Source organism: Miniopterus natalensis, chromosome 4 (assembly GCF_054644295.1).
Source record: "Miniopterus natalensis isolate mMinNat1 chromosome 4, mMinNat1.hap1, whole genome shotgun sequence".
NCBI lineage: Eukaryota > Metazoa > Chordata > Mammalia > Chiroptera > Miniopteridae > Miniopterus > Miniopterus natalensis.
The window spans coordinates 59,372,605-59,398,949 of NC_142084.1; the positions used below are offsets into that span (position 1 = coordinate 59,372,605).

Here is a 26,345-nt window from a genome sequence, read left to right on the forward strand (position 1 = left end):
ACACCAGACGCTGGCTGGCTGGCAAGTGGACAGAGAGACCTGGAGGTCTTGCTGGCGGCTGACTCAGTTTGGGATTCTGACTGTAACTTTGCCAAATGTGGAGCAGGTTGGATCTGGATGTGAGAGGCAGGTTTCAAGCACTTTAGAAGTCAAATGGGGAATCATAATCAAAGGCTTCCATTTTGAAGCTGAACTATTTCCAAATCCTTCTCTCTCACTTAGGAGAGGACACAAACACCATGTCATTATTTTAGTTTACTGAGCTGCTGTTCCAAATGTTCTCGGGAGCATTCGTGCTAAAAGGGAACAGGGAATGGGAGAGCTGCCACGTCCAATCACAGAGAACAGAAATCCTTTTAATTATGACCATGCCAATCTACATCTCACTAAAACAGCTAATTACATGTCAGGAGGACACTCAGTCATTCAGAACAAGTGTCATTGTATTTTTATATACTCATTCTGTGCCACCCCTCGATTACCATGGTTACAATTTGGAAGGATGCAGGCAAACCTTTGTTTGCTCACAGCACACCGATGTGAATTTGAGAGTGAATTATGGCTGCATAGAGCCACTTTTATTTTAAAGAGAGAATGAAGATGCAGCTAGCATCCCGAGATGCACAAGGTGCGCCATGCAGTGCGCATGCCCTGCCCCGGCAATGTGGTGACGAGGCTGCCCCACCATGCAGCGGTGCAGGGACTCGGACACCCACGGAGGGGACAATACTAGGGGGCAAACTGATCTGAAAACTTGTCAAAAGGGAAATCAGGGGAGAAAGGCAAAGGCTCCTGCAGAAGCTTCCTGCCCCGTGTTCTCAGGGAGCTAGCGAATGAGACGATGGTGAGAAACGTGGTCAATTGTCAGTGGTGTGAAAGTGCCCGTCAGCTCTCGCTTGAATGGGACCGACTAGATTTAGTTCTGCTCACATGAAGGCCCCGGTGTCACATGAAGTATAACAAGAGTCCAGGGACACGCTCATCTGTAATCTCAAGACATCTACATGCTCAGGCTCCTTGGGTGACGATTAGGGACGTGAACTCCTGGGGAGCACTGAAATCTCCCTCCTCCGTTTTTTCCCCTTTTGATCAGAGAAGAAAAGCAATGTTGCAGCAAACTGGGCTTCTCGGCTCGTTAGCTTTCTTTTTTGCTATTTCTTATCCCCATCAAGAAACAATTACGCTGACGAAACTCTCAACCATAAACTCCTAGCTTTTGAATGGACACAGACACGAACGAAGCTGCGCCTCAGGTCAGCGAGGGAACCCGTGGCCCTAGGACGCTTGAGCAGTAGCTCGTCACCTTCGCTTACAAGTGAACAGAACCGAGAACAGCCTTTCGGAACATGACCTGCTGTGAGAGGATTTATGTATTCGGCAAATGGACACTTAGGCTTGATGTATTAAAAAGCCTTTCCCACCACCTCAGTACAGTCGTTCTCCTGAGAGCGGGAAAGAAATCGCCCCTTTTAAAGAAGGCCGCAGTACAGAAGAGAAAGGGCCTCTGCTCTGGCCGCGCCTGCGGTAGGGAAGCCCTCCCAGGCCATTCACAGTTGCCTCCCAGGAAGACTTTCTGTTCTCATTAGGGTACAATGCGTTTCAACTGGGTAACTTAGGTATGACTAGGTAATGTAAATTAGACACATGGAAATTAAGTAACAGTAAGAGGGTTTCCAGGGCACACAGCTCAGCTTGTCAGATTCAATATGGCTGACAACGGATCCCCAAATCCTGAGTAAGCATCCTTGCTATTTAGAGAACACACAAAAAGGAATGTATCACATGCTAATTCCCACCTGTGTCCCACTCCCATGGCACCCCTCACCCCACAAAGACACCACCAGTGGGAAATCTTGACAATGCCGGCTCAGTAAAGCTATCAATGGATCTGGCTGGTCTCAGTGCAGACCCGATGAATGCAGTAGTAAAACATCACTAATAATCACGAAAACAAAATGACAAAACCTACCACCACTCTGACATAAGATCTAAATCACAGGCTGAGAGTGATACAGAAAATCAGCTCACAGCAGAGGGTCAGGACCATTCAATGGACAGTGCTGCTGAGCACAGATCAACAACAAGAAAGTTATTGCCTAAGAATCTGTTGAGACTCACTAGGGAAAAAATACTCTGGTGGTTCTCTGAACAAAAAAAGTAAAAAAAAAGGCAAGCCATGACTTAGATGGGAAGGCTACTTCTAACCATACCCTTCTTAACAACAAAGAGAGTGAGGACTTCTTGAAGTTCACATTTTTAGGACAGGGGTGGGAGATTATTTATGGAAAAAGGGTTATTTCCACTGTTACGGGCAGAAATAATGTAGCTGGTCAGTAGAATAGGTAGCTGGTCCAAAAAAAAGGGCTGCGAGGAAGAAAGGAGTGTTTGTGGGAGGAGACAGGCCACTCCTACCTATGGCGTCTGCTTTGAAAACAAATTCCAGCAAAGAAGTTAGCGCAAGATGAGGCCTTGGTGTTGGAGCCCGGAGGAAAATGGAAGGGTTGTAGTTCACAGACGGAGAGGATGTCACTAGAGATTCCTGATGAAACAAGAGTCAGTCTCCACTTGGCGCCTGAAGATTGGGATCCGAGAGGGAAGTTTACAAAGACAAAGGCCAAACAGAGAAAAAAACAACCTTATTTGCGAGCTCATGTAGTCCCCCGCTTTGAGGTAAAAACTTATATGGATACCTGGCTCCAGCAGAGCTACTGCTGATCAGCAGGCAACCTGCCATCAAATCTGGGAACTAGAGCACTGGGTTTGCACACTTCAGTATTTATGAGCTTTTCTTCCTCATTCACCTCTTTCTAGGTGGTCACCTCTACTACGCTGAAGTTAGGTACCCTGAAGGGGTCTTCCTGTTCTCGGACCTTTCTTCCTGTGAAGGAATAAGGAAATGTGGGGGCAGGGCTGTCCCACCAAATGACAATGTGTGGGAACTGTACAGATTCCACAGGCAGGTGGACGGTAACCACACTTACCTACTGCTTACAGGACCGAGATTGTAAAGAAAACTACCTTAAGGGCTACCCTAACATTACAAACTCTGCTGAAATACATCAAAATGTCTATACTCATTGGCACCAGGAGGTCTCAGATAAGGAGCACACTGTACTGTTCTCTTGGCCTTCATCGAATGTTAGCATGGTCAAAAGAGGCAGAATTTTATTAGGACAGTCCATCTTTAAAAGGTCCCTTTGTAAGGCTCTGTTTTAAGAAGGGTAGGAAGTGTACCCATGTGACCATGGTAATTTAATGAAGTCTTAAGAAAGTAACAACAGACAAGTTAGATGAACTGAGCAAGGTACCCCTCTGCCCTGGCCCTTTAGTGAGGAGAGAAGAGGGACGGGACCACCAAGAAGCCAGTGTGGGACTCCCTCAGGGCCCGGCCATTCCATTCCCTTCAGTGAGAGCAGTTTAGGGTTTCTAGTTTAACATCACATCTCAAACCTAAAAAAGCTTAAGAAAAAATGACCATCCAAAGATACTACAAATTAGCGGCAACTTCATAAGCCACTGCAGTAACTAAGGTAACCTGGACAAGATAGTGGAACTGAGCAGGGTAACAAAAACAATGGTAGATTTAAATCCAGGCCCCAAAGGATTAAATGTTTACTCCTGGTGAAAAAGAAGCTATATGTAAGGCAGTGGTAAGAGCCAGCCAGCAGGCCTCCCTGACGGAGAATCTGGGTGAAAGATTCCTTCTCCCGTTCCTACTAAACCCAACAGCGGCGCGATCCCGCAGTGGGAGACAGTCTTTTGCTTTCTCCAGGTTGCCAGACAGGCTCTGGTACTGCCCCATGGATACGCACTCTCCTTTATTCTATTTCCCCTCCTTCCGTAAAGGTCTTAAAACAATGAAACCTTTTAGCTCTTCTCTGGCAAACACTGTAGGTCTTTAGAAACTGCAGCTGTCTTCTTAACAGTTTGAGTCTGTTTCTTTAAAAAGACCAGCGAGAACAAACGGCACCAGCAATCCCATCATAAAGAAGCTATCAATTATAATAATCTCTTTACAATAATAAATCATGGATGTGGCCTGTCAGTGTATCTTTCTCCTTTTCTTTCTGATTCAGCCTAGAATAAGCCAACAAAATTCCACAGAAATGGAAAGATACAATGTTCTATTTCTTTAAGTAATATAAAAGCAAAGAAAGATAACACAATCTCCTAATCGAAGTAAAAAGTCAAACACACCAAGAAAGAAAATGAGGGGATCATTCCTGAGAATAACAAATGCTACTCTTGAATTTGTTGGTTCAAGTAATACAGTAAAACAGAAAAGGCTACTCTGTTCTACTTCAATTCTTGGAAGCTGAAAAAGTATATACATTTCCCCCTGAAATCCACGGACAAGAGCAGGCCAGGCCCTGCCGACAGCTCTTTAAAGTCACAGACCTATACAAAGTGGCACTTCCGTGCCCTCGTACAGGCTTCCTCGTGCTGATGTGAGCAGAGTTAACAGGTACGAGCTGGTCTCGCCAGCAGGGGCCTTCAGTGGAGTCAGACCAGCTAAATACCGGCGGACATGCACTATCTCACTAACGAGAAAGAGGACAGTCAGTCTCACTCTCTCTCAATGGTTTTGAGCTGAATACATCTGATGGGGAGGAGGTAAGGAAATGGCGCCTTCCTTCTATTTTAGAAATAGTTTTCAGGTAATGGACAGAAAGACCGATGCCCTCCTTAATAACCAGCCCCACAATCTCCTTTACACAAGGCTCCATTGTGCACAGAAAGGAGAGAGGGAACGAGGCAGAAAACAGACGGCACTTGAGCCTCTTTCAGACACACCCTCTGCTGATACCTTGAGGGCTGTTTCCTTACCGAGTGACAGTGTGTCATTTAACCGGGATGCCGAGAATCATTTTCATACAAGGCCGGCAGATGTAATTTTCTTTGATGCATGAATAGTTCATCATTTTGCTACTAGATGACAAGGTGATCACAGGGTGACTTTATAACGCAAGTTCACTGTTTGGTATTTTGAGTTTTCAAAATGAAAAAAAGATTTATCAAATATAAATATCTTTTAAAAGTAACAAAAGTGCTACATATGTGATCAAGGAAAAAAATTCCATTAGTTACTGCTGCTTAAAGTAGATTAAACTTTACAAATATTACCACATCCATTATTAATATGGCTTCCAATTATTAAATAAATTGCCTGTAGTAATACAGCTTTTCACACCTCTCCAAGGACAGAGTAGAGAGAACACCGAAGCAGTCACACCTGTCACATCTCGCAGACCCACCACGTAAGTGACAAATGTCCCCCATTTTTCCTGCTCCTATGTAGGAAAGTGTTAGCATTTGTGACAGTCAGTCAGCAAAATCCCGCTCTGAAGTCCTCTACCAGCCTCTCATACTGAGGGGGCTTGTTAATGGGCACAAAGACGGAAAGTTCATTCACTCATTTTGACCTTAGCTTCATCCTTGAAAGACTTTTTTGGTGGCAGGGAAAGGGGACACAGGCGGGAGGTTAAGCAGAGCTGTGACAACCCCAGCACTTTCCAGACAGGTGTGGGCCTGCGCTATGCCTAACGTACAGTGGTTCTGAGAGCTGGACTTGGCGTCCATATAATTCCTGTTTTTTCCAATGCCTCTCAAGCTGGGGTGTGTATTTTTTAAATGACTTCTACTTTTGTCTTTTCTTGTTTTAATCATGGTCCCAAAGACAGAAGGCAGTATTATATCTACTAAGTCACACAGCTTGTGAGGGGAATGGATGTCTGTGTCAGGCATCTTAATGTTAATATCAACCAAAATCTGAGATCCGGATTTTCCACTGACAGTCTTAGCACAGCACCCAGGAGTGTAACTAGCCACAGTGTGACTGTTGTGAGGCACCGCTTGTTGCAGCTGGAAATCAGTTGCTCCCACTCGCTCTAGGGACACACCCCCCCCCCCACATGGGGCCTGTCAGTCCTGGGCCACACTGCCTCAGCTTGCATCCTATCAGTCTCAAGGAGGGAAAGGGGTACAGACTAGTGTGACAGGAATCTACGGTACCCAAGGTTTTATATGTGGCCTAGTATTTGAGAACTGAGGGCAATCTAAATACCTGGAAGCACTTTCTTGGAATGCTAAGACAGAGCAGCAAGATTTTCTAGCCTCGGGGCTGGGAGAGGGAAGTCTGGTTGGTTGGTTGCTTATTACTTACTGGGAATTAATACTGAGAGTATATGCAAAGGCTGGGGGCACCATGCCATCTTCACAGAACAAGAAGACCCTAACGGCTAACTGACATACAAGAAACTGCAAGTTATACTGTAAGAACACGTTAAGGACCGAGGAAAGTCTGCTAAGGTGCTACGTCTAAACTAAGTTAACTCTCGAGTTCACCCTCCCTGATCAGTCGTCGTCCAGGGCCTCCGTCTTGATTTCGTTGGCTCCTTGCCGGGCCAATGCCAAGATCGTGTGGTTGACTGCTGCCATTTCCACAGCTAATGAGATGGGGTCTTGGTGGTCACTATGGCTAGTGCTGTCATCCTAGATGTGCGGAAATAAGAAACACATGTTAGAAGACTGGTAAATTCTCTGGCTTACACAGAGACATGCTGGGGCAAGGGGAGGCAGAACGTGTGGGGGAGGGGTTCATGACAGAGTGGAGGCAAATGTATTTAAGGAGACACTGAATGGAAATAGGTCCAGAGACTTCTGGTTGACAGTTTAGGATTCAACAAATAAGCATGAAAATGTTTTTTCTTGCTGTGCATTGTGTTCCTTCTTTCGGGAAGATTGCTGGTGATAACAATCAAACCTGGCTCATTCTAGTTTTGCAAAAACTAGAGCACTAGTCACTGAAGGCCATGCCAGTGAGCTATTAAATTCTGGACTGGTGCTCTTACAAGCAGATTACTGGAATTCATGGCATCTCTCTACTGAACCAAGAAAACTAGACAGTAAGCTAGACAGATGCCAGTATCTTACAGATAAAAATGCACTTTTGTTTAAAAAACAAACTCCCAATTACAACAGGACAGAAGTATAACTGCTGGACATGACTGTCTCCTGCTGCAAGCTGCTGTGAGGGAAGTGGTGGGTGTCTTACTTAGCGGGAGTGTGAAGCTCTCCTTCCCACACAGCTCCAGGTGTTAAACAGTAGAGCTGGGAAGGAAACTGGCCTTGCAGGGTGTTCCGAAGCACTGACCACAGTGTTACAAAGAAGGGGCAGGTTTCTCACTTGCCACACCCTCAGGGAAACTGCATCAAAGAGCTTTGGAAAGGGTCCCTTCAGGGGGAAAAAGGGTGTGTGCTGCCCTCAGGGCTTCTGGAAAAAAGACAGAAATGATCCATCTACCCCAGCAGACTGAAAACACCAGGAATGTTTCCAATTAGAAAGACTTATAGAACACTCTCTTGAGTAAGAAGTGGAGCTAAGATTTGGAGCCCTAGAGAGAAACAGGTAACCCTCGGAAAGCACGGGCCACTGTTTCATTCTCGTTTTCATGGATAAGGATCTGGCATGAAGTGCACGCACTCTTGCAGTATCTGTGCTCAAGCTGGTAAACAGGCTAAGAAACGGGAGCAGAAGGAAAAATACAGTGGACTAGATTTAAAAGCTTGCTGGAGCAAGGAAAGGGGGTATACGCCATAGGAAAGCTTTCTTTCTGGGGTCCAGGAGAAGAGACCATATATATTCCAAACGGAAATGAATTTTTAATCCTTTAAAAATTTTAATGAAATCTGTCAACTGACGTGGGGGGAAAACTTCCCACATTCTTAGTTACTGAATTTTTCCATCCAGTGACTACAATTAAATATATTTTTCCTCCAAGCAATGAAGCATAAGTCGGTAGGGTGAGAGGACATGCACTTATGAGAGGATGTGTGTGTCAATGTGCCGGAGACTCTGGAAGAACCACTCATCTCGGCACAGGGCTCCCACTGCGACGGGGCAGTGGGGGGGCTCCCACTGTGCGCTGCGTGGTGCGTGTTTAGGTTGGGTTACAGCTACCCAGCAGCCCCTAGTATTTCTCAAACAGTGAGTGTGTGTGTGGTGAATGGTGTAACTTGCTTGTTTGGATCAGATCCTCCTCTCTTCTTCTACCTTCTCTGCTTCTCTGCCTCCCTCTGAACTTCTTCCCTCCTCCTCCTCCCCATTGCGTACTTGCCAAGTATCCTGTTGTATGACAATAAATCCATGTGGGTGAATAACGATTTCTCACAAAGTCAACAGGACAACTGAATCTTACCACATTCCTTTCAGATTACACAAAAATCTAACTAGACCCACCAGTACAGTGTGGAGGGACATCAGATTGTCTCCTCTCCCCCACCCCCTACCAAACGCACCCACAGAATTGAGTTGTCATACTGTCCCGCCTGCTCTGTAATCGAGAACCTCTGCTCAGCTACTCACCTGCTCGGAGTAGTCATTGCCGTCGACATCGTCGCTGTTAGAATGGCCTCCTGGACTCTGTACATCTATCCCATGACTCTCCAGGATTGCTGCTTCTTCGAAAAAAGCAAATAGATCCCTAAATTATCTGTTATATCATCATAATGGCCTAAACAACGAACTGATCTTTGTATTGAGGAATTAGAACATCATTAAACGAGAACCTAGATTTCTCTATGTTTTGTTTCTTTTAAACTGCAGACGGATGGAATTCAGCGCACAAAAGCCAGGGAGGAGCACGGCTGCATTCTGGGCCCCTGATGCTGTGTGCGCTGCGTGCGCGTGGTTGACTGTTAGGTGCTTTCACAGACCTCCTGTGCTGGAGTTCTATAAAGTGTCTTGAGATTTTTAATGATGAAGAGGGAGTAAGTTTATAAATGAAATACAATTTTAGACGCTCAAAACCAATCCCCCACCCCAGTCTCATCAATTCATTTCTTAAATGCTCCCTTTTTAAAAAGAAATCTCTGCCTTTTGCTATGTTCCCTGTCTACTGAAAGTCTTTCATTCAAATTCTAATAATCAGATGTTTCTTAATGTTGAAGTCATAGCCCAGTAATAATAAAAGAAGCTTAGAGTATCACATTCCCTCTCGAGACCTTAACAAGTACCACAGGAGTAATTGCTCAGAGACCATGTCTAATTCTAGAGTCTAGAACATTAAGAACAATGAGTTTTAGAAATAATAATGGCATTATTATAACAACACAAGTAGCTTAAGTAATACTAACTTCGGGCTATTAAAAATACAGTGAAGAAAAACGTAATGGCAATTCTTATTAGGCTTCAAGTTTAGGGTAATTTAGACCTGCAGTTCTAAACTGAAGTCGCTCTTAAAATAAACACAATGTCCGTAACTGCCTGGAGGGGAAAGCAGCCTCTCTGATACATTACCGATATTGGCTCTCCTCTTGATCTCCTTCCGTCTGTTAGCAAACCAATTATACACTTTCAGGGAGGTAACTCGTTCCAGATCTGACAGTTTTTTGCCTGTAAATGCATGCAGTAAAATTCAGATAATCTATATTTGAGACTAGTTTTAAGGAATAATACTTTTCTAAAGTTCTTCTGATTGCATTTATTGCTGAAATAATAGATACAGGGGGATTTTTTTTCTTTTTTTTTGCATTACCTAGTACAATGTTCATACTCAAATTATTATGGAGTAAATTCACAAACAGCAACTAGTAACATAAAATACTTGAATTCAGAAAGCCACACAATCTTAAAGAATTCCAGTATTAAATACTAAAGGATTCCACACAGTCAGTCTGCAAGGGTTTCATGTTCACATGATAGCACACAGAGGCTTCATTTAATTAGCATCATTCTAGATGAATACGCTATTCTTTAGCAGGTTTTCTTATGTCTTTCAAATCTTGTATCAACTAGTTTCCTGCTGTCTTAAGACAGCGGATATTATTCGTGTTTTCTTGGAGACTAAAGGTTGCTCCAACCATCACTGTAACTATGCTGGAACACAGCACAATCAGGTGCATTTCAGATTTATTACCTTTTTGCTATCAAATGTGACTTCTTATGGACAGCACCATGCTTGCCAACAAGAACCCACCTTTCCCTCCTCCCCTGTCCTTTCTCATTTCAGCTTGTAATCCATGTGGGTGGAGACACCAGAAAACGGGTTAGGGCCTCGATAGCTAGGGTGAACTTTCAAGAAGAGTTTTGAGTTCCCATAGCTTTAGGGCTGGGACTTTTAGATGATTTTGGAGCTGAGTTTGTAGGCTCCAGATTGCTAAGCAGTCAGGCGTCTAGCTAATGGAGAATAAATTGCTACTTAATTATTATAAAGCATTTATACTCTCATTTATAGCCTTTAAGCCAATCACAATAACGGGCCTAATGGAGATCAACTGGATCATCGAAACTGAGAGTGGTTTCTGGTAACAAAAACTGAAATGTGGACTATCTTAGCACCTGGAAGAAAAGATTTGAGTGTTAAGCGGCTCCACTGACTTGTGTGAGAACAGGGCCTCAGAAAGGAATTACCCTAAGTTCCTCTTGGCTGAGCAGAAGTCGTCCCAATGTGGGAAGGAGACAGAAGCCAAGCCCTAAAACAATTATTTCTTCAATTATAAATTATACAATTTACAATTGTTAAAAAAAAAGAAAAAGGTCTATCTCAATTTTTTTCATTAACAAATCCTGATTAAATATTTAAAATTATTTTGGAATTGATATATTCATGCTATGTTTTTGGAAAGAGAAATCTGTAGTCCTTTAAAAAACAATTTCAAGGTCTCACATCTTAGTCAGGGACACTCCCTGGAAACGTCCCCATATAAACATTTGATTGTAGTAGCACAATCACGTCCCCAAGAAATCTGGTTTGACCAGGATAGGGCTGTGACTCTCCATAGGAGGATGGCACAGACTGGGATGAGTCAGAGGGGCTTTCATGTCCTAAATGATGACCTGAAGCTGAGAGCCGCACCGCAGAGCCCGGGCTTGCTGTCTTACCTGGCTTCTGTATAACTGCATTGCAAGCGTTTGCAATTTCTTCTCTCTTTGCTTCATCTGGATATTGATTCTCATTGAAGTAACTGCAGAGGCAACCAATTAAAACAGAGTTTGTACTTTTAAAAATGTGCTCTCATTACAACACTAGCCACTGACAAATCTTTCCTTCTTTAGGGTACAGCATTAGAGTGTCTAGTCCAGGCTGTCTGGTGGGATTTTCTGAGGATGGAAACGGTCTGTTCTGTGCTGTCTAATACGGTAGCCACCACTCACATGTGGCTGCTGAACACCTGAAATTGAGGCTGATTGATTGAGGAAGTGAATGCTTAATTTTATTTAATTTTAGCAAATTTCAATAGTTACATGTGACCAGTGACTGCTACACTGGATAGCACAGGCCTAGCCACTGCTACGCTTCATTTAGAAATGTCCTTGATATAAAAGTTACTATAATGTGCATGGCTGGCCTGAAATCACAGTTCTGTTACTGAGGCACTGGTAACAATAGGACTTTTTGTGTGTGTGTCATATTGTTTGTAGTAGCAAAAATTGTAAATTACCCAATTTTCCATCAATGGGAGAATGGTAGAACAAATTATGGACATCTATATTTATACACAGCTATTTAAAAATAACCAGGGGGGAAAAAAACAAGTTAGAGCTCTATCCACTGACCTGGAGGGATGTTTATGACATATCCCTAAGTGAGAAAGAGTCTGCAGAGTAATGTGCCTGCAAAAACACAACAATGGAATTTGAAAAATTCCTGTCTGTGCACATAAATTTGCATGAATAAAAGCTAGAAGAGTGCACATCAGGCTGTAAATATTGATTAGTTCGTTTTGGGGGGAGGGGATTAGTGGGAGGAGATGTAAACGTTTCTTTATTCTTGCCTTTTCCCTACGTTAGATAGTGCAACAGTACTTACTGTACCTTCTGTGTAACAGTGCTTAAAAGAAATTAGGTTGACTGCACTCATCCTTAGCGTCATCAGACCCATAAGGTTATATGTGAGAATAGAATGCTTATTAGTGGAACTTTCTCTGTCATTTATGAGTTTAAATAAAGAAAAATAATTTTCGTACTTGGAACCCGCAAACTTAAAATCAGCAAATTATCCTTTGTCAAATTCTAGTACGTCCATTTCTTCAGGGGCTTCCTATCCCCTCGAAAGCAGCTTTCACCCTTCCCTTACTCTCCTGTCCACATTGGTAGAAATGCCATCCTACTTGGAATAAACACTAGAGGCCCCTAACCTTTCCTGTGAACCCCCACACCTGACTTCTGACACTGCCGCTCCGTGGAGAGCATCCTTTGCTGCAGTCCCGACAAAACAGCTGCCAGCACTGAACAACCCCTCCTTTTCGAAGACATAAGTCATAGAACTACAGCATCCCAGGCTTTTCAACTACAGTCCTCCACTCTGGTCTCCTGCTTTATTCCATGGTAAGTATCTTTCCCCACGTGATTTTCTGCTACCATTTTTAGGAACCCAGTGTTCACAGTGAGGATTTCTCAAGTCTCGGTTCCCCTAAGCGCTCCACTTCCACGTTCCTACTGAACTTTATCTTTACTACACTTCCACTATTTACTTGGGCAAAGGCTCATTGGATGTGTTCCATAAACCAGCATCACTGGCATCACTGAGGAGCTTGTTAGAAAGGAGAATCTCAGACTAAATCAGAATCTGAGTTTTAACAAGAGCTCCAGGTGATTCGGATGTACATTAACATGTGAAAAGCACTGGATTAGCTCGTTCATTTAAAATTCAACAGCAAAGACGACAAAACCAGATATTAAACACCTACTGTTATGTGTTTGCACTATAGCAATATACTTGTGAAATTCCACAGTCTAAAGAGAATACTGTGGGAACAAAGATGAAGACATGCTCAGTGTTTTTTTTGCAGGAGCCTGGAAAGACTTGACAGAGGAAGTGCCGCCTGAGTTAAGCTTGAAGATGGGCAGGAGCTTACAAGGCCAAGAGGAGGAGGAAGAGCATTTCATGCAAGGGGAACAGCATGTGCAGAGGCAAAGTAGATAAACACCTTCAGGGTTCTGTGCAGTGTGGAGAAAATACGGGGTTCACAAGGAGAAATGAGGACACATTCGCCAGGAAAAGTAGAATGGGGCCAGCTTATGATGAGCCTTGTCTGTTCTTTAAGTAGTAAAGACTTCACCCTGAAATTGAGGTTTTCAAGACACAGATATGTTTCCATCTGTGTTTTGAAAGAAAACATGTTTTCTAGCCTCAACCCTCAGAATTCTACCTTCATAATATTCAATTCTGAAATTCCCCAACTTTCTACTTACATACTCCTCCTTTTCAAAATAATTTATTCTTCACTTTCTTTATAATCTTAAATCCCTTAACCTTCCCAGCACCCAACTTCAAAAACTCTGTATATCTATTGCTTTTCTCCTGGCCTCACCCCTCATTTCGTAGCCTCACTCCAGGGTCAGCCAAATCAACAGTATCCCTAAGGAGAAACTTTAGCTTTATTTAGCTTTTCTGTCCCTTCACCATACCTATCCAGCCAATCCCCTACCCTGTAGAGAGCACCTTCCACATGTTTTCTTCCATCCTTCTATCAGGGTACCAAGTGTTCCTGGACAAAGTCATTAAAGAGAATTAATTGGTTTCTTTAAAAACCCACGCTTTTCAACCTTAATTTGACTCCTCATTTCTGATGAGAAAACTTTGTCCTTTCTATAAAAAAAAAAAATTTATTTTATTTTTCAATTACAGTGACATACTTATTATCTTACTTTCAAGTGTACAACATAGTGGTTAGATGTCAATATAACTTACAAAGTGATTAGCTCGGTAAATATAGTACTCAGTTGAAACCATATGTGGTTATTACAATATTATTGACTACATTCCCTACACTGTACTTTATAGCCTAGTAACTATACTTATAATTGGAAATTTGTATATCTCACTTCCTTTAACAGTTCACCCATTCCCTCAACCCCTCCCCGATCTGGCAACCATCAATTTGTTGTTTGTGTGCATTTCTGTTTTGATTGTTTATTTTGTTGGGTTTTTTTAGGTTCCACATGTAAGTGAAATCATATGGTATTTGTCTTTGATTTCTTTTAATATAATACCCTCTAAGGTCCATCCAAGTTGTCACAAATGGCAAGATTTCATTCTTTTTTATGGCTAATATTCCATTGTATATATGTAACACATCATCCATCCATCCATCCATCCATCCATCCATCCATCCATCCATCCATCCATTGAAGGACACTTAGGTTGCCTCCCTATCTTGGCTATTATAAATAATGCCACAATAAATATATATTATATCTTTATTGATTTTAGAGGAAAGGACAGGGAGAGAGAGATAGAAACATCAATGATGAGTGAGTCATTGATCGGTTGCCTCCTGCACGCCCCCGAGTGGGGATCAAGCCCGCAACCCGGGCATGTGCCCTGACCAGGAATCGAACCCCGATCTCCTGGACCCTAGGACGATACTCAACTGCTGAGCCACGCCTGGCGGGCAATGCTCAATAAACATAGAGCTGCACATATCTTTTTGAATTAGTGTTTTGGATTTCTTTGGATAAATACCTAGAAGTGGAACTGCTGAATCATATGGTAATTCTATTTTTAATTTTTTGAGGTAGCTCCATACTCTTTTCCACAGTGGCTGCACCAGTCAGCATTCCCACCAACAATGCACAAGGGTTCCCTTTTCGCCACATCCTCGACAACACTTGTTTGTTGATGACAGCCATTCTGGAATGTGTGAGGCATATCTCATTGTGGTTTTAATTTGCACTTATTTGATAATTAGTAATACTGAACATCTTTTCATATGTCTATTGGCCATCTGTATGTCCTCTTTGGAGAAGTGCCTATTCAGATTTTTAATCAGATTGTTTGTTTGTTTGTTTTTGGTGTTAAGTTGTATGAGTTCCTTATATATTTTGGATATTAACCCCTTATAGGATCTATCATTGGCAAATATATTCTTCCATTCAGTAGGTTGTCTTTTCATTTTGTTGATGGCTTCTTTCATTGTGTAAGAACTCTTTAGTTTGATGTAGTCCATTTGCTTATTTTTTTGTTTCCCTTGCACAAGGAAACAAATCCAAAAAAATATTGCATAGAGGAATTCAAAGAATTTATTGCATATATTTTCTTCCAGGAGTTTTAGGCTTTCACGTCTTACACTTAAGTCTTCAGTGCATTTTGAATTTATTCTTTGTGGTATAAGAAAGTGGTGTCATTCCTTTTTTTTTTGCATGTACCTTCCAGTTTTCCCACCACCATATATTGAAGAAACTGTCTTTACCCCACTGTATATTCTTGTCTCCTTTATCACAGATTTATTGATGACACGGAAGTGAGTTTATTTCTGGGCTCTCTATTCAGTTCCATCAGTCTATGTGTCTGTTTTTACGCCAGTACTATTGTTTTGATTACTATGGCCTTGTAGTATAGCTTGGTATCAACTACCTTTCTCAAGATTGCTTTGGCTATTCAGGGTCTTTTGTGTTTCAATATAACTTTTTAGATTATTTGTTCTATTTCTGTAGGGGGGGAAGCCACTGGTATTTTGATGGGGATTACATTGAATCTATAGATTGTTAACAATGTCCACACTAACCAAAGCAATGTTAATTCTTCCAATCGATGATCATAGTAAATCCTACCATTTATTTGTATCATCTCCAATTCCTTTCTTCTGCAACTTACAGTTTTTGGAGTAGAGGTATTTTACCTCTTTCATGCAGCCATTATGAAAACTGAATGGAGGTTCCTCAAAAAATTTTAAAAAAGAAATACCACATGCTCTAGCAATCTTACTTCTGGGTATGTACCCAAGAAAACGTACATACTACCTCAAAAAGATAGATGTAGTCTGTGTTCACTGCAGTATTATTTACAATAGCCAAGACATGTACGCAACCTAAGTGCCCACTGAGAGATGAATGGATAAAGAAAATGTGGCATTTGCGTGCACACACACAATGGGTATTATTATTCAGAATGCCATACAGAAGAATGAAATATTGCCATTTGCAACAACATGGTTAGAAATGAGGGCATTATTCTAAGTAAAATAAGTCACACATAGAAAGACAAATACTGCATGATTTCATTTATATGTGATCTCTAAAACAAAACCCACAGGTGGGTGATGGGGATGGATGAAACAGGTAAAAGGAGTCAAAAGGTACTAATTTTCAGCTATAAGTCATGAGGACATAACAGACAGCATGGGGAGTACAGTTAAAAATTCTGTATTGCATATTTGAAAGCTGCTAATACACTAGATGTTAAGATTTCTCATCACAAGAAAATGTGTGTTTCCCCACTGTAAAGGTCCTATTTGCCCTTTTGTTATTAATAAGTGTGTTGTAGAGTAGATCCATTTAAATTATGTAAATACATCATTCCTCATCAAAATATAACCCAATAGTTTCAGCATACATTGATGACTATTGCCAAATGGTGATTTTTCTATTACTCCTTCCACATTTATCAACATTTGTGCAAGAAAGTGCTCTCACTAATCCTTTTATTGATTGTTTATTTATATTTGTGTGGACTGATTCTTAGTAGAGCCCAGAGAGGAGAGTTAAGCACCTGAGGCACAAAATTTTAAGGAGGCACTTGCTCTGTGTTAAGTGTCTTCTTAAAAGAAATATGCCTATAGAAGGGATAAAAGGTGATGGAAAATAAGTAAGTATGGATGGGTAAAAGGAAATAATATGAGGCAAAGGAAGCAACTTGTATAAAGAAAGGGGGTCACAGCGCGGCTGGCATGGCTCAGCAGTTGAGCATTGATCTAGGATCCAGGGGACTGTGGTTTGATTTCTGGTCAGGGCACATGCTCAGGTTGCAGGCTTGGTCCTCAATGGGGGAGGGGGGGGGCGCGCAGGAGGCAGCTGATCAATAACTCTCTCATCACTGATGTTTTCCTCTCTCTCCCCCTTCCTCTCTCTGAAATCAATAAAGATATATTTAAAAGAAAAAAGAAAAAGGGGTTCATGAAAGAGCTTAATATGTTTTGAGATGGGAAGGAGTTGTGTGTGGCTGGAATAGATTGTATATAAGACTAAAATGAAGAAAAACACTGGGTCCAGATTTTAAAGGATATAAGAAAATTTGCAGTTAACTTTTTAGGCAACTGAGAGCAAACATTTTCAAGCAGGGATATTAAATGATCAAACTTATTTTTGTAGGGTAATATCTCTGGTGAAACGAGGCAGAAGCCAGGCAGCTACGGCAATAGCTGAGGAGAGGGTCTGAAGCAGGATGAGGCATGGAAATAGAGAGGAAAGGTGAGATTCCAGGTATATTTCAGAATGGCAATAAAACTCACTCAAGACAGCCTCACCACCCAGGTTCAGGCACCTGCCCCGCCCCAACAGCCTTAGGAATAGTACACACTATTTATTATTTACCTTTAAGCATTTTAACCTTTATGTTGAAGGAACAGGTAGCTCTAGTTATCAGGTGGATAAATTGTAGGAGAACTTGGCTCTAAGACTCCTAAAGGGACCTGTTTCTGAACTGGAGCTCGAGAGTTCAAAACATACTTCTGTCCCATATAAGACTGTTTATAGCCCTACACATTTTCTAAGACAAAAAGGGGGGAGAAATATCAAGAAACCTATAGGTAACAATAAAAAAGTGATAAAAGAAATCCGCGGGGTACTACACTTTTTAGACAAAGGACATTATTGTCAGCTGAGTAATCGGTGAATATCTTCACAGACAGAAACCAAATGATCCTTTTGCCAGAAAATGACAGTCAAGAATTAAAATGAAAAGTGGCAAAATAATTTACAGAGATGGGAAACCATAAGCTAGTAACAAATGGAAATGTCCTTGAGGCACTTTCATTTCAATAACACTGAAGACTATAAAAATTGCAGCCAGAAATTCTTCCTTTTGTGTCTTAGTGAGCATATTTTAGAAAACACAGGGACTGACTCCCTAAGCAAGGAATAACGCCATGTAAACGAACATTGTTTTCTGTGCCTTTGTGCGAACTCTCTCTGCTGAAGAGATATTTTAACCTCACCATTCCAGTAATTCAGAGATTTCAGGATTGTCAGACACTGCCCACTCTCTAGTCAGTGTGCATTTCTTCATCACTTAGTAAAATTACTGGGCAGTGGGCAGGAAAGAGAATAACATTAAACTAAAACACTTTGAAATCTAATTGTTCCATCTCCTATTTGAGAGTATCTATGTGTTAAATGATCTTCAGCAACAAAGTAATTTTAAAAATGTCCTTTTCTTCTCTCTCTCTGTTTTTAAACCGAGTGAAGGCAGAGAGATAAACGGAATGTACAGCAATTGTCCTTTGTTGATCCATAAAGGTCTAAGGAATACCTTCAGTTCACTTACAGACCAGGATATTCTTTATTTTATCCAAAGATGTCAAAGCCCCTCTGATACTATTCATACCTTAAAATACCCACAGAAACAACCAGGGGCCAGAGAAAAGTAAGCCGGGCAGAGCTGCAAATCAGCTCTGCATACGACTCCTCTTCATTTAACGTGGACCTCGGGACAGTGAGGAATCTTAGATGATTAGTCACTGATCAACCTCTACATTTGAGAACTAGACAATGACAAGCTTCCCCAAAGTAACAGAGCTGGCTGGGACCAGAGCCAAGCCTCTTGTGTTCTGGGTCCATGCTCTTTCAACTACTGCTTGTGTAGGAAGTTGCTGAGTGCCACCTGAGAATTCACGTCCACCCAGAACTTCAGAAAGAGATCTTATTAGGAAACAGGGTCTTTGCAGACGCAGTTATGGTAAGTATGAGGTCACACTGGGCCGGAGATCCAATGAGAGTGTCCTTAAAGAAAAAGAAAAGAGCACAAGCACAGGGGAGACCACGTGGCAGTGGAAGCGGACATCGGAGTGACGCCTCTGTAAGCCAAGGATCGGCGGCAACTGCCAGCAGCTAGAAGAGAGGCACAGGAGGCCCCCGAAGGAACCAACTCTGCCGATGCCTGCGTTTTAGAGTCTGGCCTCCAGAACTGTGAGCAAATACTCCTCTGTTGTTTTAAGCACCCAGTTTGTGGAGATTTGTTAAGTCAGCCCTAGAATGCGCTGGGTAAATAGTCAGGACAAAAAGAATGGAATGGTCTTAAGAGATGATGATTCAAGGTCCTACCTTGATGGACTTAACTTTACCACAGGCACCCACCTGGCAAGTAGACTGGAGTAAGCAGCTATTTCTTTAAGTAAGTAGTCTGTCAGCTGAGTAGGGCAATTTCTTCTCTACAAAGTCTGGTCAAATACTGAAAAGTTCTAACTTTACCCTTTTTCCTAGTGATCCAAGTTGCACCCTGCTGGCCTCTTTCTGATGGTTAACACTGTTCTTCATTTAAACATTTTCCACAATGACCCCCATTTCAAAGCTCTCCTCAACTTTTTTAGATTGGCTGCTCCTTGTAACAAATGGGCTGAGATTGCTGTATTCACCTGCATCTTCAACTTGTGCAGCACTGACTTTTTTAAAATCTTGGAACACTAAGTACAGATAAATATTTCTGTTACACACCACACACAGTTTATTGATATGAGTACGAGTCAACAAAAAATCTGCTCAGAAATATATAATAAAGCAAGTATAGTAAGGACTTCCAGTCAAGATGGCAGAGTAGGAAAATGTTGTGCTTGCCCCCCCCCCCCATGGCCACATCCAAGTTAACACTAAATTACAGAACCACCCTCACTGACAACCACGTGAAGATCTGCTGAACAGAAGTCCTACAACTAAGGATATAAAGAAGCCACGACTGGGAGGAGAGGTGGAAGCTCAGAATGGGCAGGTCCCACACCCACGTGTGGCAGTTAAGAATCAGGACAGCGATCTCAGCTGCAGAGATACCCCCTGAGGAGCAAGGGGTCCCAGCCTGGAGCATCAGAGCTGGGAAAAGGGGTCCCCACAAATGTTGGCTGTGAAAATCATCAGGGACTCAGTGTGGGTGAGACGGAGGGCTGCTGTAGACCTAGATGTCCTCTTAAAGGGCCCAAGCACTTGCTCAGACTTACCCTAAGCTCCAGCAAGGGGAAAGCAGTTCAAAACATCAGGAACATACAAGGAGGAAGTAAGATCGCTGCAGGGAGAAGGCTGGAGGAGAAGGGGTTGGGACAGTTCACTCTGGGGACGGAGGTGCTAACACGACTATTCCTTTGTTGAACCCTCCCACAACTCAGGGGTCAAATGAGCTCCCCTTTAACCTGGCTAACACTGTTCACCCACCCTGGGTGTTCATTGAGACCTACCAAACGATCAGGGGCAGAACCTCTTCTAGCAGTTCCTCCACACAAGGAGCCTGCCTCAGACGTTCCTAAAATCTCAAAAGTCCACAAACCTCAAACAAGCAGCAGCTGGACTTGATGTGCACTATATCTCTTGCTAAGCTACCCAGGCCTGGCAAAACCAGCAACCAGTCTCAACTTGCACTGGAACTCCCATGAGGTAGCCCCAAGCCTGGCATAAGCAGGGACCAGTAGCCTCAATTAAGTGGCCATAAACTTGGCATAAGTGGTAGCTGGCCTCGGCTCACATCGTGGTACCCACCAGAGGGTACCAAGCCCAACACTAGTGGTAGCCAGCCTTGGTTCGCGGAACAGCCTCAAGTACCTCCAAGCCCAGCACAAATGGCAGATAACTTTGTAGCTCCTATCAGACAGCCCCAAGCCAGGCACACGCAGTGGCTGAGCTTGACCTGTACCAGAGCCCTCCCCAGGAGGCCTCAGAACCAGCACACCCAGTGGTTGGCTTCAGACCACATCAGAACACCATCCAACCATCTCCGCAACTGACAGGCCCAAAGGGCAGGCTCACTAGACGCCCACTAAAGCAACTCCCACACAACAGCTCATTCACTGTAGTCACAGTCAGCCCTCAGTCAGCCAGCCTGAGTGTCAATCCCACCAACTGATGTGACAACAGCAAGCAAGGCTCAACTACAACAGAGGGTACACAGAACCCAAATAAGGGACACCCTTGAGCACCCAACTAAGGTGACTGGGGAGACTGTGCCACTGGGCCCCACAGGACACCTACAAAAGGCCACTCTTTCAAGACCAAGAGATGTAGCAGCCCTACCTAATACATAGAAATAAACACAAGAAGGCAACCAAACTGAGGAGACAAAGAAACATGTTACAAATAAGATATAGAATTTAAAACACTGGTTGTAAAAAATTGCCAGTTATAAAAATAGTCACAGGGATGTAAATTATAGCATAGGGAACACAGTCAATAACATTGTAATAACTATGTATAGTGTCAGATGGGCGCTAGACTTATTAAAATGATCACTTCATAAGTAATATAAATGTCTAATCACTATATGTACACCTGAAACTAATATAATGTATGTCAACTAACTGAAAAATAAAATTATTAAAAAATAGTCATGGGGATGTAAAGTACAGCATAGGGAATATAGTCAATAATGTAATAACTTGTATGGTGTCAGATGGGTACTAGGCTTATCAGGGAGATCACTTCAAAAGTTATATCTAATCACTATGTTGTACACCTGAAACTAATATAGTATTGTATGTCAACTGTAATTGAAAAATAAAAATTAAAATTTTTAAAAAGTATAATAAAATGTTAATGATAGAATCTAGATGGTAACTGTAAAATTCTTTCAGCTTCATTGTATAAAAATTTCACAATAAAATATTGGGAAAACAGTAACTGGTAATATTAACAAGAAGATAATAAATTCTAGCAGCAGGCCTATTAAATCAGAAACAAGGCAACAGAGCCCACTATCTCCAATACAACTTTTTCTCTTGCTACAATTTAACATTCTTCTGAAAGTCCTAGTTAATACAATAAGACATGAAACAGAATTAAGAAATGAAGTGAGAAAGAGGGCCACAAAACTATCATTTGCATATTACACTGTATCAAGAAAAACAAGGGATAAATTGAAAATACCTCAGAAATAATCAGTGGTTGGGTAACATATACACAAACAAAAATGTCAAAATTTTCCCATGTGTAAGTAATAATCAGTTTGACAAAAGAAAAACGGTATATATTCATGAGAGGAAAAAAAAAAGAGAACTAAAAACACCTAACAAGAAATCTGACAGATATAAAAAAGATATAAGAAATGAAGAGGCATCTAACACATTACTAGGTAACAATGAGTAATAGGACAATGTCATTTCTTCCCAGATGAATTGTTAGGTTTAATGTATTTCAATTGAATTAAAACACACTTTTTCTCTTTTTTCTAGTGGGAGTGGTATGAGTCAACAATATAATTCTAAAGTTCACCTGGAAAACCAGATAAAAATGGACAAGAACACTGTGAAAATAAATAGTAATAAATGGGCCCTATCTTGTCAAATATAACAAAACTATAAAGTTATAATAATCAGAACTGCGGTTTAAGAACTGATAAGATCAATAGAACCAACATATAAAATAGTTTTATATGCAAGAAAGAATCTTAAATCTAAGAAGGAAGGGAAAATTGGCTACCTGGAAAAGACCAATTAGATCCTAACCTTATGAACCCAATATATTAGGGTTAAACGTAAAAGTGAAATCATTAAAATAAAAACAAACTACATGAAAATATCTGAACGAGGCAGAATAAGTGATGGAGGCAGTCACAAAGAATAGAGCAATGGATTTATCTACATTTAAATAAAAGAAATTGCAAATACATGCAAATGTACAGCAGAAAGAGTTAATGATTTCATTCCATAAGAGGTTAATCTAGATGTAAGAAAACATGACTATACAATAGAAAAATGGGTAAGGAAAAAGAATAAATACCAGAAGATGAAGTATGAATGGTTAATAAATGTGTAAAAATGTTTAGCCTCACGAGAAAGAGAGAAACTTTTATGTGGACAAAAATAAAACACTGCTTCTCACCTACAAAACTGATTTTCCCTCACCAAAAAGATGACAGTAGGCATGGGAGGTGCAGGCTCTGGTGATAGGAGGAGTGTATGCTCAAGGCCACCATTAGTCATGTGGATAAATTCAGCTTTTTGGAGGGAGGTGGTAGTAATATGGACAAACATATCATTGTTCTTAAGAAAAATAAGTGCCAGGGTGTTCATGTCAGTACTTTTTAATAGGGCAAAACTGGGAAGAATTTAAATGCCTAATAGCCCGGCCGGGCATGGCTCAGCGGTTGAGCATCGACCTAGGATCCAGGCGACCGGGGTTCGATTCCCGGTCAGGGCACATGCCCAGTTGCAGGCTTGATCAATGACTCATCATTGATGTTTCTATCTCTCTCTCTCCCCTCCTTCCCTCTCTCTGAAATCAATAAAGATATATTAAAAAAAAAAAAAGTCTAATACAGTAATAATGGTAAAATAAATTATGGTATAGTCATTTGAAGAAGAGAGAGGGAGCCATTAAAAAAATCATATTTTCAAAGAACACTTCAAGACATGTGAAAATGTCAGTGAAAAAAGCAGATTAGAAAACCATATATGAGTTATGCTAATTATGTTTAAAACATAGAGATGTATATAAATAGATAGAAACACTGAAGTATACCAAAATATTTTCAGTGGTTATTTATGAATGAAAGTAGTTTATACACTATGTTTTCTAAATAGTTTACAATGTGTTACCATTAACTTTCTAATAAAAATATTACCCAAAATAAAACTGAATTGGGTTATGTAATATTACAAAAACCTACCTCTAATTTTATAACTGCTTTTCAAAATATATTTCTCTCTTTCACCATTCCTGTATCTGTCTACAAACTGGCAACATAATGTCACAAAATTAGAACCTGAAGTAAATACAGTTGTCAACCTAAATGTCCCACTGCAGGGTTCTGGGTAATAAATTATAGTACATTCTTAAAATGGATTTAATTATTAAAAACTATGTTTTCAAAGAGCATATAAATAATATTAAATACAAAACTACATGTTCAGTATAACCTTTTGTTTAAAAATATATATAGCCCGGCCGGGTGTGGCTCAGCGGTTGAGCGTCGACCTGGGATCCAGGCGATCGGGGTTCGATTCTCGGTCAGGGCACATGCCCAGGTTGCGGGCTCTATCAATGACTCTCTCATCATTGATACTTCTATCTCTCTCTCTCCCTCTCCTTTCCTTTATCTGAAATCAATAAAGATATATATATTTTAAAATATATATATATATAGATGTGTACTTAACACAGAAAAATGACTGAAAATAAGTACACGAAAATGTTAATAAATATCTCTAAAGAGTGGTGTGAAGAGGTTTTTGAAATTTCTTCTTTATATATATTTTTGCATTATGCCATATTTACGTATCTGCTAATTATGTAATTAAAAAAGCATTATTTGAACATAACGTTTGCTGTCTCAAAGCATGAGTGAAATAGAATTGCATAAATTTTTTTTAAAATAAATTCTTTTTTATCTTAATGCTTCTGGCAACAAATTTATACTTTAAAAGTTTGTTTTGCAAACACGCAATAGTACAATGAACAAAAGATGTTCTACACTAATGTATTTTTTTTTCTATAAATAAGCATTCATTTTTAATTCTACAGACTTAAATAATGGCTCTCTCCAAATCAGTTTTTTGGAAGGTTCACATGACTATAAGAAAAAGCTAAAATACAAATGTGTTCCATTACAGAAGCAGCTGTAAGTTTTCACGGCTTTGTAGCTTCTTAAATGTTTTAGAATAAAAAAGCCTGTGAAAAGAGAAGACTTTTAAGTGGAAAAATTAGTACTGGCCTATGAACAGATAAAAAGGATTCAGATATGAGAAATCGAATTTTGGAATCCTAATTCATAAATGCAATGGAATCCCATAACATAGCTCATTACACATGGATTTAGATAAACCACAAAGTAGATCCTGACAAAGAATCAAGGAACTTGGAGACAACAACAAAGGGATAGGCCAACATACAGCCAAAAAATCCTGTGACAGCTTGGGAATAACTCATTTCATTCATGGTGGAAACCCCACTGTCCAGTGTGTAGGTATTGATGAGGTAGGCCAGCGAGTCACAGAGCCATGAAGAAATGACGTCACCTAGGAGGCGAGGAATAAGACCCGAAAAATCGTAGTATGTCCTCTTCCCCATAGACCAGGGGTGGGGAATGTCGGCCCACGAAATCATTTGGTCTGGCCCTGCCAAGGCCTCAACAAAGAGAAGCAGTTTCAGCCATCACATTAGGGGTGAGTTAATTAAATGTCTGACCAAATATAGCAGGCTGATTTTTAAGTTGATAATTTTGTATGGCCCGAGAATGATGTTATAAATATCCAAATGGCCCTTAGCAGAAAAAAGGTTCCCCACTCCTGCCACGGGTGGTTCCTATGGAGTCAGAGAGTCCACAGTACCTGGATTCTCTGCCGATGAATTGTACCATGGATGTGAGTGGTCACGTGGAAGGGGTGTGTGTGATGAGGGTAGCAGCAGCAGGAGCCATCATCTCTCTTGTTGTCTTCTAGGTAACTTGGTGGAAGGAAAATGAGACTCTATTTCCAGGACCTACCTAACTCCTCAACTTTGTCACACTCCTGGTAATGCTGTAAAACTCTACTATGGCCCACAGTCCCAAGAACTCCTGAACAGTCTTAGAGTTAAGCCTGTGAACAACTCACACTTCCCATCAATGCTTGCACTGTGCTGAGCATAACAAAAGAGACCAGGAAGCTGACATACTTGCTGCCCCCAAATATTCTGTCCTATTGTGATTCATATCCCACCTGGATGGGCACCTTCAAAGACATGAATGGCTGGGACAAGATTGTAAGACTGGAGCCCAGAAGCATCTGACTGGACGTGTCCGCATGGCATCCTCAGACAGACAGACAGAGCCACCAAAGGGCTGAGCTAGGATGTTGCCAAGTAAGTAAGCATTCAATGTGCTGCTTCTCAGGTTTCTCTATCAAAGCAGCAGCCCCCACAATATCAGAGTGAGCATCAGGAGTCTCCCCCTTCCCTCAGGGTTAGGAATACAGCCTGAAGCTCACAAGTAGCTTACCTTAAAACGTCTTTGATGCCTCTTACTTTGTCTCATAAACTAGTATGTTTTATATTCTATTCAATATTATATGCATTTATTTTAATATAAAAATGTTTTTCATTACCCATCTTTTCCTCCCCCAAAGTCTTCAAGTAAAGATGATCTAGGAAAATGTAAAAAAAAAAAAAAAGGAAAAAACTTTAAACTTACCAAGTCTGCCCCTTTATATTTTTCAGATGAGGACATGAACTTCATGGACGAAAAGCCAGAGGAGTCTTGACTTGTTCAAGGTCATACCACCTAGAACTCAGGTTTCCTGACTCAGTTCATTGGCTCAAAGGCCTCATAGGAATAGCCATTATTCAGCTAAAACATGATATTGTTTCAGACTTCAAGATGCAAATCTTTGTTCATAGGCTTTGCATCAACAATAAAAATAAATTTTTAAAAAAGATGTAAATCTTTGTAGCAATGAAT

The 26,345-nt window shown here is 41.1% G+C and overlaps 1 protein-coding gene and 1 pseudogene across 7 annotated transcripts in view; both read right to left on the bottom strand.

Moving 5' to 3' along the window:
• Positions 1-335: 335 nt before the first annotated feature.
• Positions 336-26,345, bottom strand: part of HMBOX1 (homeobox containing 1) — a 149,445-nt gene continuing 123,435 nt past the window's right edge. For 2 of the 7 annotated variants that reach the window (XM_016213848.2, XM_016213851.2), the window contains 5 exons: positions 10,883-10,965; positions 9,299-9,394; positions 8,366-8,460; positions 8,054-8,125; positions 336-6,492 (listed from right to left, as the gene is read on the bottom strand). In XM_016213848.2, coding sequence (XP_016069334.1) covers positions 6,355-6,492; positions 8,054-8,125; positions 8,366-8,460; positions 9,299-9,394; positions 10,883-10,965 — 484 coding nt within the window. In that variant the 3' untranslated portion in view covers positions 336-6,354. The remainder of the gene's footprint in view (positions 6,493-8,053; positions 8,126-8,365; positions 8,461-9,298; positions 9,395-10,882; positions 10,966-26,345) is intronic. The other 5 variants (XM_016213850.2, XM_016213849.2, XM_016213854.2 and 2 more) reach the window with 5 other exon arrangements.
• On the bottom strand, positions 24,034-25,701 carry LOC107537767 (mitochondrial carrier homolog 2 pseudogene; annotated as a pseudogene).